Source organism: Leopardus geoffroyi, chromosome D4 (genome assembly GCF_018350155.1).
Source record: "Leopardus geoffroyi isolate Oge1 chromosome D4, O.geoffroyi_Oge1_pat1.0, whole genome shotgun sequence".
NCBI lineage: Eukaryota > Metazoa > Chordata > Mammalia > Carnivora > Felidae > Leopardus > Leopardus geoffroyi.
In genome coordinates, this window is record NC_059342.1 from 47717866 (window position 1) to 47736868 (window position 19003).

The following is a 19003-nucleotide window of genomic DNA, read 5'->3' on the forward strand; positions in this document are numbered from 1 at the left end:
CAGCAGTAGTAAAAAGGGCATCTGCTATTGCTTGCACTACCAGCTGGTGTCAATCTACACACGTGCATGCATACACACACACACACACACACACACTGGTAAGCAGTACAGCTTCTTAATCTGTTTTTCTGTGTAAGACATTATTTTTTATTCTGATATTGCAAGGAAAAAATTTAAAGGTCCTAAAGCACTCAGTGCCCTTTTTGAAACTGTGTCAAAGAATCTTGCAAATCACTATGGTGAGCTCCTGTTTTGTCCGGAACAAGGGGAAACATCAGTCTACAAATTCCACCACGTCCTCCTGATTAAAAAAGAAATCTTATTAGAGAAATATTTTCTTCTTGAACACATAATAATTTGTAAAATAAATAAATATAAATAATAAATAAAATAAAATCTCTCATCCACAGTTAAAGGTTCACCAACCCAACCCTTCCCATTCAAAAAGCTCAGTTAAGTCTATGGGAAAGTCTGCTCCTACTTCTCCATACTTGCTTTTATCTAAGCTTTCTAGAAGCAAATAGTACCACTGCCTAATTATAAACTGCCATCAACTTATTAGCCTTACATTATACATATTCATATTTAATTCTCACAATAAAGCTCTGTATAGATACATCTGTACCAATTTTATGATTATAAATTTGGAGGCCCAGAGATGCATATTAACTTGCTCAAAGGCACACAGCTAGCTGGTTGTTCAAAGCCAGGATTGACCTTTCTAAAGTCGGTCTTTCCAGCATACACTTAACCGCCTTTGGCCAAGTTTGGGAATAATACTGAGGCAGAGTGCTTTGCATCCAAAGTTCACAAGTTTTCAACTAGGATATTCATCATCTCCAAATACACCTGCAATTTTTTTTTCTTGTTCTTTGTCATGTAATCGATTGACTAGAATTTCACCATTCTTTCTTAATCCATCAAGATTAAAAAGAAAAAAGAGAAAAGAAAACCCTTAGAAAAAAAGAAAAAGAAAAAAAAAGGAATGGCATCCTGCAGGTGCACAAACCATTTAAATCCTCAAAACAAATCCATCATTACAAAACAGATTAGAGATATCCACATTATAAAAAGATTCATTTAAAACAGGACTTGATTTGCATACTCTTTTTCCAGAAACTCAGAAAGCAATTCTTATGGCTAAAGCCAAACATGTTTGCTACTGCCAAAATTGTCTCCCACACAAGACACTTCTCTCGTCAGCAGATTGCATTAAAATGCTTTTATACGCACAGTGTGGTTTCCTAGCTAAAGAAAAGCAGGTGGGATCAATGCCACATGCTCTCTGCCCTCTTAAGATCTTTGCTCAAAAATTTAAAGCAAGACAGTAAACAAGGGAGATGCAGGCACCTAGTGAACATGAACACCTAATGGTTAATCACGGAGTTTCAGGCTCAACAAGGACAAACTTGCAAAAGATATATTTAGTTGACTGAAACACAGAAGAAGCTAGGAGTTTCTTGACAGAGAAATTAAGGAAATAGGCATATGGAGAAGAGCTAATGTGTAGAGAACAGAGGAGATGGTTGATCCAACGGCACAATGACTGAACAGCACGTGGGGTATGTAGAGGTAAGGAAGCCGACTGAGAGCAGGGCTGCCCCACACGAACGTCAGTAGTGGTCATACTGCAGCACCCACCAAGCAAGGAGGGACAATTAAGAAAGAGGAGAGAGAAACTGAGAAATGTAGGGAGGTTAACTTTGGGAGCCTGGAACAATCAGGACCTACAGATCTAGGATCAAGACCACCGAGGAAGAGGTTTTTGACAGTCCAGAAAAGGGACGTGACCCAAATCCCTTTCAGTCAAATCCCCAGAGATCTCTAAAAAAACAAAAGTTACAGGATAAAAACCCACAACCTCTTTCAAAAGGCCCTAAAACTGCCCCAGTCTGAATCAGCTAACCTCCCATCTACTCCTTATTTTCCTATTCCACAAACCTTTTGCTCATGCTACCATTTTCTGAGCCTCTGCACCTCTACTCCTACCGTAGAGAGTAAAGCATGATCAACCCTTGAGGTGCCTGGGTGGCTCAGTCGGTTAAGTGGCCAACTTCAGCTCAGGTCATATCTCACAGTTCATGAGTTCGAGCCCCACATCAGGCCCTGCTGCCATCAGCGCAGAGTCTTCTTCGTTTCAGATCCTCTGCCCCCCTTTCTCTCTGCCTCTCCCCTGCTTTTGTGCACTCTCTCTCAAAAATAAATAAATATTATGAAGGAGGAGGAGGAGCATGATTAACCCATTCCAAGTCTCCTATCCTGAAAATTGAACTTTTGGACAAATTACTCTCTTCTTTCAGTGGGCATTCCATAATAAGGGCCAGAAATGGAATCAAAGGCAGCTCCCCCTACCCAACAGCTCAGTACTTCTATGGCATAACATCTCACCTTCATAAGAGTAACAAGAGACCAGGAACCTCCTGAACCTTAATACTGAGCGCTTAACACAGAGTACCAACCCAACAGCCTCTCCAATGTATTCGTTCACTATGCACCTAATAGATACGGAAAACCCCACCCACCAGAGAGCAAAACCAAACATGACTACCCAGGCAACTCTTAATAATTTTCTAAGACCTCTTTTACACAGCTGTAAAATATATATACCTGAATTCCACTCCCCCCAGTTTAGCTGCTCTTATGAGTGGACAGAAAGTGTTACTAATTACCATAAATGAACACAAAAGTGTTAAACCTTATTTTGAAATTTTGTGCAGCTATCACAAGGTTATACATGACTTCTGAATGCATACACGCACATACCTAAGTCCTACACGTATAAACAGTAAAACAGAAAAAAAAGAGAAAGGGGATAAGGCTAGATCATTTAGAAGGGGACCCTGGATAGCATCACATCATGGGGGGGGGGGGGGGGTAGTTTCAAATAAAGTAAAAACACGGATCATTTCACCTTATCTATATCATTGATCAAGTATCCACAATATATGTAACAAGGCTTTCACTCAGGGACAACTCTCCACTTTACTTCATTTTATTTCAAAAATAAAGACCATAATTAAATTAGAGATATTTTTAGCAAAGACAAAGGAAGTAAAATTCCAAAGGACATCCATTGTCCCCAACTGACACAAAGATTTAGGTATAAATAACATGTGATTTTCTTTCTCTTTGTACAGCACATTTTGTTTAGTTTATATTTAATAAAGGCAGGTTTCAAGAGGATATGAGGAACATGTTTTTGTTTTTCCCTCTCCCTCTCAATTTAAAATAGTCACATAAAAGCACTAATTTTTATACTTAGGAACCCCCAAACAGACCAATTGTGTTTGGTCAGGTTCAGATATAAATGCTGACTATAAAGAAAACTTATTTAAATACTGCAGACACAGCTTCAAGGACCTCAAGAAAGCCCTCTCTGAAGCAGTAAGGAGAAAAGAATCCCAATACAACATAATCTGTAGAGGAAGCCAGCAGTACGAAGTCAAAGTTTAAAGGCTACAGATCAGATGGGAACGATGGCTACAAATTAAGTCAACGAGGTACCAGACAAAAATATCCATTTTGTTTTTGCTAAGGGACAGCTACGAAACAGCAAACCACTCTGAGACCGTAGGGCAATTTGCCTGCCAATTAACAGATGGCTTCTAAAAAGAAATACAAATGGTCTGGCTCCCATGATTGCCACGTTCATATCACACATAGCATTTCTGACAAAATAACCTAGTTTAAAAGTTGAAAAGAGGAACTATTGTAATCCTCCAAATTTAAAAGTCACATGAACACTTTACCGGCAAATGCTTAAAAGATTTTGTTTAGACAATGCCTCATTAGCACACAAAAGTGATGTGGTGCTGTCCACATCAGCATCACAGTAAATGCACCACAATACTGACCTGGAGAAGCACAGAGGCTTCTCTCTCACCACTGACTAGAAAGTGCATTGAAAATGAAATATCCAAGTCATATACTCCACAACTTAGTATATCTGACCATTGCTGCTAACTCTGGATACAATTTCCCACGAAACAGGAAAAATCTAAACATGAAAATAATCTTAGCTCACTGTCGTTTTATTGTCTCAAGTACCCATGAACCTGTAAGCAGGATGGTGGGGAAAAGAATTTTAGGGTACTTGGCTGGCCTGGTCGAAGGGCACGTGACTCTTGATCTCAGGGTCATGAGTTCAAGTCCCATGTTGAGTGCAGAGATTACTAAAAAAAATTAAAGAAATAAAAAGTACCTAAACTAATTCATTTTAAGGACTTTTAAAATGATGCTTTCTTTCATCTGCTATTACAGAAGTTACTTGAATACATATCTGAAGTTTGTTCACATATCGGAGGCTCATTCTTGGGGAAAATGCTGTGTTTTTATTGCACCAGATTAAATATTAAGCACCATCTGATGTGGGAAGCAACTTCTACAGACAGAACTTATAGGCTATCTGGGTCACATCATACAGCAACTCTGTAAACACAGTTCAAGAGAAGGGCAAAGACAAGTGGCAAAGTTTTCTCATTCAGAAAAATCCATCTTTTTGCCAGAAAGTGTCCCCTGAAGAAAAAGGGGGCTAGGAGTGTAAGGCCTCCCTGCTAACTAAACCCTAAGATGTAGATGTGTTCAATGATACCTCATCCGTGAATAAAGCTGGGCTAAAGGGACTCTAATGTTCACCCCCTGTGATTCTACCATCCACCTTGCCCTTGTCAAGTTAAGTTACACAAATATATTCATACCAGAACATTCCAGTCAGTCATGTTAAAGAGCCTCCTACGCTGTAAAGTGCTATACAAAACGCCAGGTATTCAATTATAAGTATACCTCTCAAATGAAGATTTCACTAAACACTAGTCTTTCAGCTCATTCCAATATTCAATAGCCTTTAGTGTTAAGGAGTTTTCTTAGGTGGTTGCTGACAATTTCTTCCTTGCTATTTATAAAAAAAAAAAGGAGGCGATTAAATAGTTATATATCATAAACTAATCTCCTTTATTTCAGTAAAACTTGAAAAATCTTATGCATTGTGCCAGATCACTTACTCAGTAGTCAAACCCTATCCCCAAACAAATCCATAAATTAAGGGCTTATACTAGTTGTCCTCATGAACACCAACATTATTAAGGTATTCCACTTATATCTAGATTACCAATGTTATCATCCTCAAGCCAGAATATTTCCTAGCAAGAAAACACAGGGACACATGGGTGGTTCAGTCACTTAAGTGTCTGACTTCAGCTCAGGTCATGATCTTGCAGTTCACAAGTTCAAGTCCTGGGTCAGGCTCTGTGCTGACAGCTCAGAGCCTGAAGCACGTTTCAGATTCAGTGTCTCCCTCTCTCTGCCCCTCCCCCGCTCACATTCTGTCTCCCTTTCAAAGCTAAATAAACATTAAAAAATACACACACACACACACACACACTGATACGAATCTCTTCTATACTGTACCCAAAACCTTCTATACTGTATCTGGATTCTTGATCTCTGCTCTTCTCTAAAAGAATTACGTCTGAGACTAAAAGGAAGTAGAACTTATACAGTGTTTAAAAAAATCTTCTACACACAGTTGTAAGTTATAAAGGTGTAAAAACTACAGATACCTCTGAGATCAGCTGAGATTCAGATAAAGTTTGACTCTAAACAGCATTCTTCTGAAGAAAGAGAGAGGGACACATTCTTTTTCATAAGCCTCCAGAATATGAAAGATTAAACATACGATTAAAAATTTCAATTATGCTATTCCATGCTACTTGCACATCTTCATTTTTAGCCCTTGCACTCTTAAAACATGGAAATTAACCCAGAATTTCTTTTCCTTCCCAGCAATTCTCAAGGCTTTTGATTGAATATCCAGAAACAAAAACTAAAGGTTAATCACAGTAATAACTACATTAGCTATCAAATCTTATCAAATGATTGCCCACCAATTTAAAATCTTACATTACAGTCAGACATAATGACTTCCCAGTCTTGCCTCTTGCCCCAAGACCTTGGATTCCATTATTCCTCACAGAGCTAACCTGTCCCTTTGCTTCCATTCTGTCATTTTCATCTATGTTAAAACAGGTAAAGCAAAATTCCAAAGGAAACACAAAGTGACCAGGAGCTACATGAGACTATTACCATCCCCAAAGCAACTGTTCTCTCTGAATGTAGAATCTACAGGCTAATGAAGGTGTAATTCAAAGGCTTTCCATATCATTTCCTAAAACCTAGTGATACCCTGGCCACGCCATCCCCCTCCCGAACTCCATGCCATGTTTCCACTTAAAGCTACTTGAACAGATATCCCATTGTAATCCTTTAAGCTTACATAAATATCTTAACAGGTTGCAGGGTGAGAACATAAAACCAACTGGATATTCTTTCACACAATTACAGTTAACAACACTGCATCAGTGACTAGTGAAAAAATAAAAGTAATATAAAAAAGAAAAAGATAAAAACAGTTATTTGATCTTTTCAAAGAAAACTGAAGACTGCCCCCAAACCACCGATACTGATGATATGTCCCACAGACTCCCTGGGAGAAGTGATTTAACACACTATAACCAGCCTACTCAATACATTTTAAAGTAGATGAAAAGCAAACTATTAATTCCTTTCAGAGGTATGAAAAAAGCTCTCAGGAACCAGTACCAGGGTTAGGAAAAAGGATTCAGAAAACAGTGCCTTGGAGGCCACTGTGTTATTGACCCGGTGGCTCCTTAAGACTGGATTTAAAGCATCAAAATGTGGGGAAATAAAATTGTTCCCTCAGGCTCCAGTGACCTTGAATACAATGAAATGACTCAGGTTTGCCTGTTTACATGCTGCTGTGCCTCCTTTAAACCTTACTTTAAAAGGAGAATTTGACTTTCTCAGGATAAAGCCCAAAGGTCAAACAGGTTGTGGAGAGTCAAGGACATCACCGCAACTAGTCTACAAAGTAAAAAAAAATAAATAAAGAGATCTATCACCTCAAATGCAAAAATGCAAATTTCTGTTGAGCTGGACAGGAGGTTGGGGGTGGATTACAGGACTTGTGAGCCATATACACTCCCCTTCAAAACCAAAGCATTATGTAGAAAACAGAGTTCCAACAAAAAGTACAATGATGAGAAAAGAACTCATTAAGAGCTAAAAATAAACTCTAATTCACAATATGCATACGGATTTAACAAAAAAAGGAAAACACGATGTAAAATTGCATCTGCTAAGTTAACTGTGCCCTCGTGGAAATCGCCACCCCCCTTACACAAACTGAAATCTGTAAAGTCTGTGGCGACTGAATAAAAGCAAGGCTTTAAATGTTTTCAATGAATATTCCAACAAAGAGAAAACAAAGAGATAGCAATTTTTTGTCTTAAAGTCCTCTGATCTGCTAACACTATAGGAATACTGGGCTTCTTAACATTCAAACATACAGGTCTCTGCATTTCCCTACCTGAACGTCTTATTTTATGAAATCAGAGTATTTGGTAATAGTGTTTACAACTGATATTAAAGGGGTACTAATTTTAGGGAAGAAGATGTCCATAAAAGTGAAAATAAGGCTCAGTTACTTTTTATCTAACCAGTACCTCATGACTCAATTTAACAACTTGCTGACCTTCCACGCCAGTAATAGACCACTGGGGAAGCTCAGCGAGAGTACCTTCATATTTTAAGTTAAGCTCATTCATTCTGAATAACACGCACACAATACCACACAGAGCAATAACTCCACACTCCATCACTCTAGTTCATGGGGACTGGTGTAGTATCATGAATGATCTTTCTGGGCTCCCAAGTCTTGCCTTGAACTTCCTTTTCCCACTTTGTCCCACCCATAGAAAATCAATTATCTTGTTCAAATCACCTAGAAAGTGAAGAACAAGACATTAGCTTTGGATTCTTCTTCCCATGTGATGTCTGAGAAATCCTAAGACTTCAGATCTCTCTGAAGATTTTTTTCAAAAATTGTTTTACCTAAGGAAAAATAGTCTGCAACTGTCATATAAGTGAATGTGTATTATCTGGTAAGAAGGAGACAAGAGAAAGAGTATGCCTGTATGCTACCCACTCTATAAGAAACTCAACTTGAGGCAAATGGCTCATATAAGGCTACATTATGTGGCTAGACTAGTAAGTGGCTAGACTAGGATATGGACTCAGTGTACCGTGCTCTTTCTAAACTAACACTTCTAAAATAGCCTCATTAGGCCAACTCCCTAGCTGGGGAGTAGCAGGCATTTTGTTTCAATGTTAATCCTGAGAACTTGATCCCAAGCTAAGCAAATAACAACCCTAGTGTACATAGGGGTTTGGTAAATCCTATTACCACTGCATTCAAGTCCATTTCACAAGGAAAGATACAAAGGAAGGCAATGAATACAGTTCAAATTGAATACTTCCATCTTGCATCCCCACGTGCCCCACCCCCCTTGTGAAGGAGGTATACAGCATAAGAATTTTTGCTCTTATTTGGAACACAGTAGAATGATCGCCCCTCAATGAACTAAATATGATATACAACATAAGGTTGAGTAGTTGGATCACAAAAAGATGGTTTTAACTGAGATCTGTTTCTTCACAATACTTGGAAGAGCTGCCAATGCTGCTTTACAGCTTTAAAGCTCCTCAGAATACAGTTGATGACAGAAACCATCACCAATAAAAGGACATTCAAGGGTGTCAAAATATTGACACTGTAAAACTTTAAAAAGCGAAACCACGTTTTAAGGAGTAAAACATGCTAACTAAAGCCACTGCATCAAATCAAACGACACTCACAAGTAAAATGCCAGGAAATATTTTTTAAAGCTGACCTTTTTAGTTGAAAAGGCAAGCGCTGAGGGTTTCCACAGCTCTCAAAATTCAGTAGTAGCAAAGCACTCCCTTGAGTCAATTAACTTAGAACAAGCTCAGAAGAAGTTGGCGAATTGTAAAGCACAGTTTTAGCTTCAATGACCAACTATTCTGTTCAGGAAATATTTAAAAAGAAATGTTCCAACAGGTGCAAAATAAAAATGCTTTGCTCTATTCATAATTTAGAAAGTTTAAAAAAAAAGGCTATTACAAAGGTAGTGCAATAGATAAGATGATAGTGAAGTAAGAACCATCAAAAGACAAACAGGTTTATTTTGTAGTATATCATAAAGGGAGTCAATTTCACACCGGAAGATAGACAGGATTTTAACATTGTATGGATTACAAAAGGAAGAAGAAATCCTGTATCAGAATTTAAAAACAGCTCTTCTCCCATTGCGTTCACCGTTTTCTTTCTAATCTATATTATCTGTCCATCATTAGTAGGACAGCCACTAAATAATAAATTGAAAGTGATTTCTATTCTATGCTACCAATCCCAATGTAGAAGTAAACAAAAACAAACAAAAAGTGTGAAAAGATTTGCAATAGCAAATAGCACACAAGCATGCACACTTCGCTGAATTTGAATGGGAGAACTCTTTTTATTTAAAAAAAAAAATTTTAATGTTTTCTTTATTTTTGAGACAGAGAGAGACAGAGCATGAGCAGGGGAGGGGCAGAGAGAGAGGGAGACACAGAATCCAAAGCAGGCTCCAGGCTCTGAGCTGTCAGCACAGAGCCCAACGCGGGCTCAAACTCAGGAACTGTGAGATCATGACCTGAGCCGAAGTCAGAGGCTTAACCGACTGAGCCACCCAGGAGCCCCCAAGGGGAGAACTCTTTACAGAAGAACTTCAACCACATTTTCTATTAATTTGAATGCATTAACAATGTTTGTGTTTTGTATCAAATTAATAAAGGAATCAAGTCAAAGGCACTAAACACATGCTCTTAATCTACTGACAAGACAAATATGATCATGATTCTAGAAGCCCCAATGAGGATATGGGTCAAGAAGGCATGGAATCGAAACTCCTAAGCCTCATTTGCACAACAGATTCAACCTCATTCTCCCAGTAAATATTCTTAAAAAGCTGCTGAAAAATGTGTAATCAGCTCTAGGGAGTTGCAATACTTTTCTTCATTTTCTTCTAATGGAATAAAACAAAGTGACATAAATATCAACATCAAGAAAATCAGAGAAACTGAAATCTCAATGCCTGAGAAGTTAATCAGCAATGATTTTGTTTCAAACTCTTCTATATCCTCACAACAGTTATCTTTTCTTCCCAGCAACTAGCCATTTCAAGTTGCACTACCATGGGACATCCCAAGAGCCTTTTCTGTTTAGGTTTGTTAACCAAGAGTTAATTTATTGTATGATAAGAGGGTCCTAGACAATATCACCCCAAATACACTAGTTTCGCCTATGGAGTATTCCAAACAGAAGACAATTAAGAACCAACATACACAGAAAAGAGTTCTCTACCCTGTTCTTTTCTGCCTAAAAAGCAAATCACAAATTTCCCTTGGGCAGAGGTCCCCCTCCTCTGTGCCAGAAAGAGCAGACAAACTTTCGCCACCAGAGATGGAGAGTTGGCACCAAAATGAACAAACAAACCTTGCTAAAATATAAAATAGCTCATTACCTTCTGTTAGTTTCCCCCTTGTAAATTCCTGGTCACTTCCTCACAATTTATCATGCCTCAGAATCCAAACCCCCTTTCCTTTGTTAAAATAGTATATAAGCCCTGAGTCTAACCACTTATTTTTCTTTTTTGGTGAATTCCAGTGCACGTATAATGCTAATAAAAATTGTTTGCCTCTTCTGTTAAATCTCTCCCCTCCCTGTTTCATTGAGATATAACTGACATAAAACACTGTATAATCTATCCTTTGTTAGGTTCAATCCCTGGGGGCCTGTGAATGTAACTAAGAGAACTAAGAAAGTTTCTCTTCCCTGATAATGGTAAAGAACCATATTTAATTTCCTAAATTTGATAAATTTTTAATTTCATCATCCTGAAATTCATCATCTACATTAATCAATGCTGACACAGAAATATGTTCTATAAAACACCTCCAGTTCAAGGTTTGAGTGGAAAAAAATGAACATAGAAGAATTTTAAAGTCTTTCCCCCAAAACTTTAAAAAAGCTTCTACGGTAATAACATCAAATTTTTAAATGACTGATTAGCCATGACCATTGGAAAAGACAAAGGTGCAACTAAAAAATTAGGCTTAAATATATATTGATAAATATACATAAAGTTTCTTCAGCACCACCAAAAACAACAACAAAAAAAATCACTTTATACAAATTTAGTCACTAAAATCTAAGAATAGCTATATTCAAACGTATTGCATTCCATAGTTAATACTTTAGGGACCACCAAAGCATCTACCTTGTAGAGCCAAGTTCTCTTGTTTTGTGAAGACCTGAGCACACAACAGCCTTTCTGCTAAATCTCTAATTAAACAGTACCCAGAGTCTGCAAAGTGAGGTGTTTATTAAGCTACCACCAGCCAGCCACCCACTCTGCCCTCTTCAACTATCTGTCTGAAAGAATCAGAATTCTTAATCTGTTGATACTATTGACACTGAACAACTAACCTTAGGATTGTAACTGACACACACAACCACCTTTTCAAATTAATGTTCAGCAAAACAGCCTGAGGCTCACTCATTCTGATTGACTTCATCACAGTAATAAGTGCTATTAAATTTGAAGGGATGCATTAGAAAAATAAAATACCATTTATCTGTTTCAATTCTGAGAAGCTAAGATTGTATTTGTTTATGGAAAAAAAAAAAAGGAGGGGAGGGGCTCCTAGGTAGCTCAGTCGGTTAAGCATTGGACTCGATTTCAGCTCATGTCACGATCTCACAGTTCTTGAGTTTGAGCCCCGCTTCCAGGGGATTCTCCCCTGGATTTCTCTGCCTCTCCCCTGCTTGTACTCTCTCAAAATAAATAAATTAAAAAAATAGAATAAGGGGCGCCTGGGTGGCTCAGTTGGTTAAGCGTCCGACTTCAGCTCAGGTCATGATCTCACGGTCCATGAGTTCGAGCCACGCGTCGGGCTCTGTGCTGACAGCTCAAAGCCTGGAGCCTGCTTCAGATTCTGTGTCTCCCTCTCTCTCTGCCCCTCCCCCATTCGTGCTCTGTCTCTCGCTGTCTCAAAAATAAACAAACATTAAAAGAAAAATTTTTTTTAATAAAATAAATAAAAACTGTCAGTTATTTGATAAACAACAAACAAATAAATAGAGAATGGAAGAATACAATGGCATTACAATGAAATTTGAAAAGCACGTTATTTTGATAACAAAAACCACAATCAAAACTAACTTCAATGTTCTCAGGAAGCAACAGACATAACTCAAATCTGGCTAAGAACCTTCATGTTAAAAAAAAGATTTTACCACACAGGCCCTAAGGCGAAACAAGGTGGAAGGAGTCTGTGTTTCCACCGATGGCACTGCCTACTGAGAGGTAATCAATAGTGGCAAAGTCCCTCTTGGGTCACCTACAGTTTGTATATGTTTCTTTGGGCCTTTTTTTTTTTTTTAATGTCTATTTATTTATTTGAGGGAGAGAGAGAGCACGTAGCATGTGAGAGAGAGAGAGAGAGAGAGAGGAGTGGGGGAGGAACAGCGAGAGAAGGAGACATAGAATCTGAAGCAGGCTCCAAGAACCGTGAGATCATGATCTGAGCCAAAGTGGGATGCTTAACTGACTGTGCCACCCAGGTGCCCCCCTTCAGGTCTTTGTTTTTCCTTTTTGTCTGAAAGATTCTAGTTCACAGCTGATGGGGTCGCCACAGGACCCACCTCAAACAATTCCTAGAATAAGAGTGAAGCCATCACACCAAGACAAAAAGGAGTACCACTGATGACCTGAGGTCTTCAACTAACTAACTTCCCTCGCTCTTCTATTAGAAGAAAGGAAAAGTAACAATGACAGAACAAGCTCTCTTGGAATTCTGAAAAATAATTACACATGTACACACACCCTTTCAGGGACAGGTCAGGTGTTCAGTAAAGACATAGCCTAGTGACTTTGACATCTCTAGTACTGAATACTAGGAGTTAACGCATTAGAAACCAATGCTGGGGAGGGGGCAGCGCCTGAAACTTAGTGTACCACAGAATTAGGCACTGTGGTTGTAACAACTCTCCCATCTCCAGCCAGAGTTCAGATAAACCTGGTTAATTCTGGTTCTATCTCCCTGAAAATGTTCAGGAAAAGAACTGGGTAACTCCCAGGTAAATGGAACATTCTGGGCCCTACACCACAAAGATTCTGATTCAGTAGGTCTGGGCATGGTCCAGGAAGCTGCGTTTCTAGTAGTCATCCCAACGGATTCCAATGCAGGTACTCTACTGACTACTTTAAAAGGCTGATTCCCAAAACTGCTTGCTTGCCCGTCAAAATCACCTGGGGAGATTTCTGACAACCGATTTCCAAGGTCTCCAGAATCTCTATTTTTAAACACTCCCTCATAGGAGGATGTGCAGCCAGATTTAGGAATCACTGGGCTATAATATCCAAATTCAAAACTACAGATTACGAAGTTTCTAGAGAAGCATGGACATTCTTCGTTTTATGTATCCCTCAGTCCTTTACTCTCAAAAATCTCTCCTTCCCCTTCTGATGACACATACACATACACCAGAAGATGCCCCTTGGTGAATTTATACAAGTTAGGGGTCTCACTATAAATTCATCAGTTAGTCCTGAAGTTAATTTTTCATGAGTTCTGGCCTCCAACAAAAGGCGAGGAGGAAATATCTCAGGAAAAAATAGAAAAACAGAATTCTGGTCCCTACTCTACTGCTTAATAGCCATGTGGTTTTGGACTAATTAGTCACTTAAACAAACTGGGCTTCAGCTCACCTGTTATGTGAGGGCGCTGCCTAAGGTCACCTCAAGGACTTTTCTGATTCTAACATTCTATTACTGATTCCTTGCATCCTAAAATCTATTTCACTCCTCTAGAATGCAGCATCAGCAGGTGTCAAGGACTCTGAAGTGCATAAACTCAAAAGAGATGGACCGACATCAGCTAAACTGTACAAGCAGCAGTGGCTTCTCATGACGAATGCCTAGAGACAGGAAATGGGATGAAGCATAAAGCTGGGCACAAAACCAAAGAAAGGGCCTGAAAAACAACATAATAAATAGAATGTAGGCCAAAAAGAAGATTACTATATTTACTACTGAAGAGGTGTCTCAATGTATTGCTCTAATCCTCATCCAATCAAAATAGTGACATTAATTTGCCAACACCAAAACAATCTAAAAATTATACACTCTTTTTTAGGACTTAGGAAAGAGGCACACACTTTCCTACTAGACCTTATTTTTTTTTTTTTTTTTTTTTTTACCTGAGATACAGTTTCCTAAATTCGGCATTATTTAAATAAGGGAAGATTTAAGAAAAATGACAAAGAACAACTTACATGTTTTTCCCAAAGAGTTATCTCATAGTTTTCTTACAACCCGAACAATTAATGCCTGCCTCTTACAAAAACAGAATACAAAGAGCTGGCCTGGCAGCTCCCGGGGAGGTAGGATAAATTGGACAATTAGACCCAGGAACTCAAATTTAACCCTAAAAATGTGTACTGAGAAACTACAAAAATTGGCTAATGCTACACACCACAGGGCAGAGTCCAAATCCTCACACATTCTTTCAATCTTTCTAGATGTATTAATAGTAGCTTCTTAGAAATATAGACCCACTTTGTAAAGTACAACCATTCAAAATCCAGTTTTAGAAACCTACCATTTACTGGACTATTTTGTTCTATACAAATATTTACTAAGACACTCAGAATTAAAAACAACGTATCTGAGGTAATCTATGCTTGCAGCTAAATGAGTCAGACCCTTCCAAACACTGTTTTAACCCATACTAAGAAGATGTCAGTGGGCTAAGTCAAAACACGGCCACTAGAAGAGTTCCTTTGTGTTCTTACTTGCCTACTCAACTTTTTAATCCATTATACAGCTCATTACCATGGATGTTCATATTTGAAACCTGCATATACTTTACTGTTATCAACAGGTTACAGAGAAGTTTCAGACTGTCTGATAATTAAAGGAAAGCTTTTATATGCTCAATGTAAATCTAGTATTAAGGAGATATCCCCTAAAACAAGTTCTGTGGTCAAATAAGGCCAGAAAACTAGTTTCTTTACTGCAGGATTTTAATATGTGGTTTGTAATATGCTGATGATCTGCAGTTTGGCTCTTAAATAGGAAACTATCAAGGGAAGCATTTCTCAAACTTGTCTGTCAATGAACATTCGTTTTAAAGAACAAGTACGGCTGTGTCTCATGAAATGAAGTTTAGAAAACATCTTTTGACCCTCATGCTCACTATGGATTTTCCTGGGTACTCCATTTGCTTACCAGAGGTTTTAAACAGAAATTTTACCACGGTGGAAAACTTAATTGGCCCCATCTTACTGAAAAGACAGGAGGGTATTGGTGAGGGGTCAAGGAAATGGACAGCAAATACTAATGCACTTTGCCAGTATCTACCCATGTACTTCAGATCACCATGCACTACGGCTCTACCACCACTATTTATCACACTAAAGACAGGAAGGCAAAGGGTATAAAAACACACAATTCCAATTTATCCACGTGCACCATAAAACAGTTCTCATAAAAGACTTCAGAAAGAATAACACAATTCAAGACTGACCAGAGATGAGAGATAAAAATCTTTGAGATGTTTTCTGTAGTAGATGCCTAATACAAATGACGTAGGATTTGTTTCATACTTTCATATACTCTCAGTATCATAACAAAAAATGCAACTTTTATATACCTAGTTCATGGGTTTTTTGTTGTTGTTGTTTTGTTTTGTTTTGTTTTTTAACAGTAGGGATGGCTACTAAGCAATCAAACCAGAAATCACATCCTTGATGTCATGGCCTTTATGCCATTTAACACATATTTATGTCAAAGAGGTTGCAAAACTCACATATAAAGATACTGTTTTGCTAAAAAAAAGGTAGTAATAAAACTCAGTGTCAGGACAGACAAATCTAAGAGCCAGTTGTTCTATAGTGTTTCCAACTTTTCAAAAACTGTTTCTTTATAAATTTCACATATGAGGCTCAGATGGATTTTGGAAAAAGAAATGGAAAAATACTATCCATTTGATTATCAGCATTCAAAAACAAAAAACAAATCTTCCTGATGATATCGTGGTGAACAACTAAGTAACGTAATTAGTTAAAATAGAATTACTCTGTATGGACTGATGACAACCAGGTTTTACTTAAATAAGTTCTCTCTGTGAGCCTCAATTTGTATGTGAGACTAGGCCCAGATGACAGCTCTAAGAACTTACTCACCTTGGAGACAGTAAGCCCTGCTGTCTTGAAAAAAGAACAGCTAAAGGTACTAATACAGACAAAGTAAAAACTGACCTCAGAAATTCCCTAGGCGTGACCCCTTTTCTCTGCCCTCTCCCTCATTTTACCAAGGGAGACCTGAGGCCAAGAGCTGACTTGTCCACAGTTACATGACTAAAGTTCAGACTCCCGGTCCAACTCTTCACACTGCCTGTAGGTATTCTTTACCCATTTCAAATATTTAGTTTTATAGTAGGAGTTACAAGCCATGTAAAGCAATTTCATATACACCATCACCCAATTTTAACATGAGCATGAGAAAGCCTTTGTACATTTCACACATTTTCCATGTTTGAAAACAACTCCTGCCGGAAGCATTAACTCTTGTATCCCAAGAACATGTTCCTCATTTAGGTTTTGGCTTCTTCTAAGAATTTAGTTGAATCTTACAAAATTCTAAGGATATTTTCCACTACCTAATATTCAAAATGTAGTATCAAAGGCCAAATTACCCATCCTTTCGTTTTTATCTTTAGGATAAGAGAAACACTCTTACACCACCTTTTCCTTTACTTATCAAGGAACAAAACATTAGATCCTACTGCACTCGAATTATATCAGTACAAATATTTATACATTGACAATGTGAACACTACCATTTACTCTGTCATATATATTATAAGCAGGACTATACAGACTTAAGGGAAAAGACATTTTAAGAGGTTTCTTCCTTCTTCCAAACAGAGTATTCTTCTTAGAACTCATTGTTTAAATGCTAAATCATATAAGCTCAGGAACTAAAACTAAAGGTCAACATGACACTTTCTGTCCCATACACACATTCTTAAAACAGTTTTCAAAGATGTTATTATACAGTTCAGGGTATATGAAAGTCTAGTTATAACATATACTGCCCATAAAAAAATATTTTATGCTATAAAAGGAAAACAAAACTCTAAAACCAAAGTTTCATGCTCCTGATGTAGTCAGTAACAGAGTATCTAGACGTGTAGAACTGCATCACTGAATGACCTACTAGAAGAAAACCTATTATTTTCTCACACCTTGAAACATAATCCTTTAAAGGTGAGTAACCTATACAAAACTGCATACCTGTTATTTTGTCTCTTACAAGTTTACAGGACTCTATCTCACCGATGCTCCCAAAGAGACTCTTTAGTTCCTCCTGTGTCATGTTCTGAGGAAGGTAGTTGACTATTAAGTTGGTCTTGCTGTCCTCCGTGTTCCCAGAGTCAACCGGTGAGGAGCAGTTGTTGTTTATGGTGGTTGGACCATTGGCTGTGTTATTGCAAGTTGGCCCATTAGACAGTTGTGTTTCCATGGCAGCAATTACCTGCTAAAAACAGAGAAAATAAGAAATGTCAGAATTCATATTTCATAAACTATTACAGATTCCAACCAAGAATGTAAATATGTGTCACTAAATACAAGTCGTTCTGCTGAAATTACAACAAAGCTTCAACAAAAAGTGCAACGCCTATACTAATTTCTACTTCATATATTAAGCTAGTCAATTTAAGTTCACAATTATACTTTCACATACATATTCCATACATGCACATAAAAGCACAATTTAAATGTTAAACATTCTCTAGAACCACATTCTGGGTCTACTCATATACCCTTACTCACCTGCAATGTCCACATACTCGAGAAAATTTAGTACCAAAGGGCATGGAATTAAACCCTGACTATATAATACATACTCCAATCAGAAGTGTTTAACATGCTATCAGAAAAACAAACCAAAAAATGGTCTTCCTAACTTTGAAGAGATTTTCCAGTTAGCCTAGAGAGTTTCAATATTCTAAAACTGACAGACATCCATTAACTTAAAATCAAGGAGTAAGAGTATTTTAAAAAATATAAATTTGTCAACATGTACTGTTTTGGTTACATATTGAAAATGTTTTTGATTGACAATATCTTATACCTCTTCTGTTGGTAAGAACTAAGAAAAATATCAGATGTTAAGTGTTAGGGCATGAAAAGGATTTGTAGGATAACTTGGAAAAGAAGCTAGGCATACTTAGTGTACCTTGTAGAATCTAACAAGCCATTCTTGTCAACCTTGGCAGCTAAAGATCACCAACAAGGCAACTGATCTACAGCATCAAAATAAAGTCCCCAAACAATGCAGTATGGCATTCTGCCTCGACTGTGACTTTAAAAGGGAAAAAAACAAAAACCTATCCAGTCCACCAAAACAACAATATAAAGATTTCAACTTTTGCAAACAGACCAGCCCAAGGAATTTTCATTTGAGCACATAAGCCTGTTGAAATGCAGGTAATAAAGTATCTATAAACTCCAAATACCGGATAAGTAGCAGATTTGGGGGAAATGGCCTCAAACTGTTCAGGCTACTCTAAAAATCTACTCATTAATAAGAAAATCTGGATCTAGTTTCCTAAAAATCAATGCTATGCTCTTTAAGCAAAAGAGTCACAAACCACGGCCCCAAATTTTCTAAAACCATCTTCCAATAGCTATCTACTTTGGACAGCCAAGATTGGGGGAAATCCAAAAATCAAAGCATCACTAAAAGAATTATCCTTTATATTTCATCCAATGCATCTCTCTTCTCCACAAAGAACAACTTCTCAAAACTGACAATTCTGAATTGATGGAATGCTAGTTTTAGGGAACTTCTTTACATATAAAAGGCAAAGAATTTAAGGCAAAATTTTTTAAAAAGCAAAGTAGAGGGAAAGAGTGTTACAAGAGAAAAAAGTTTTTTTGTTTTTTTGTTTTTTCTTAAAAAGCATATTGTGTAAGAAAAATAAAAGGGCGCAACAGTGGAGCATACAGGAAGAA

At 37.7% G+C, this 19003-nt stretch overlaps 1 protein-coding gene across 14 annotated transcripts in view; it reads right to left on the reverse strand.

Annotated features, from left to right (window-relative positions):
* Positions 1–19003, reverse strand: part of ELAVL2 (ELAV like RNA binding protein 2) — a 165237-nt gene that overhangs the window by 48431 nt on the left and 97803 nt on the right. For 11 of the 14 annotated variants that reach the window (XM_045468174.1, XM_045468169.1, XM_045468175.1 and 8 more), the window contains one exon: positions 17279–17522. In XM_045468174.1, coding sequence (XP_045324130.1) covers positions 17279–17522 — 244 coding nt within the window. The remainder of the gene's footprint in view (positions 1–17278; positions 17523–19003) is intronic. The other 3 variants (XM_045468179.1, XM_045468172.1, XM_045468173.1) reach the window with 1 other exon arrangement.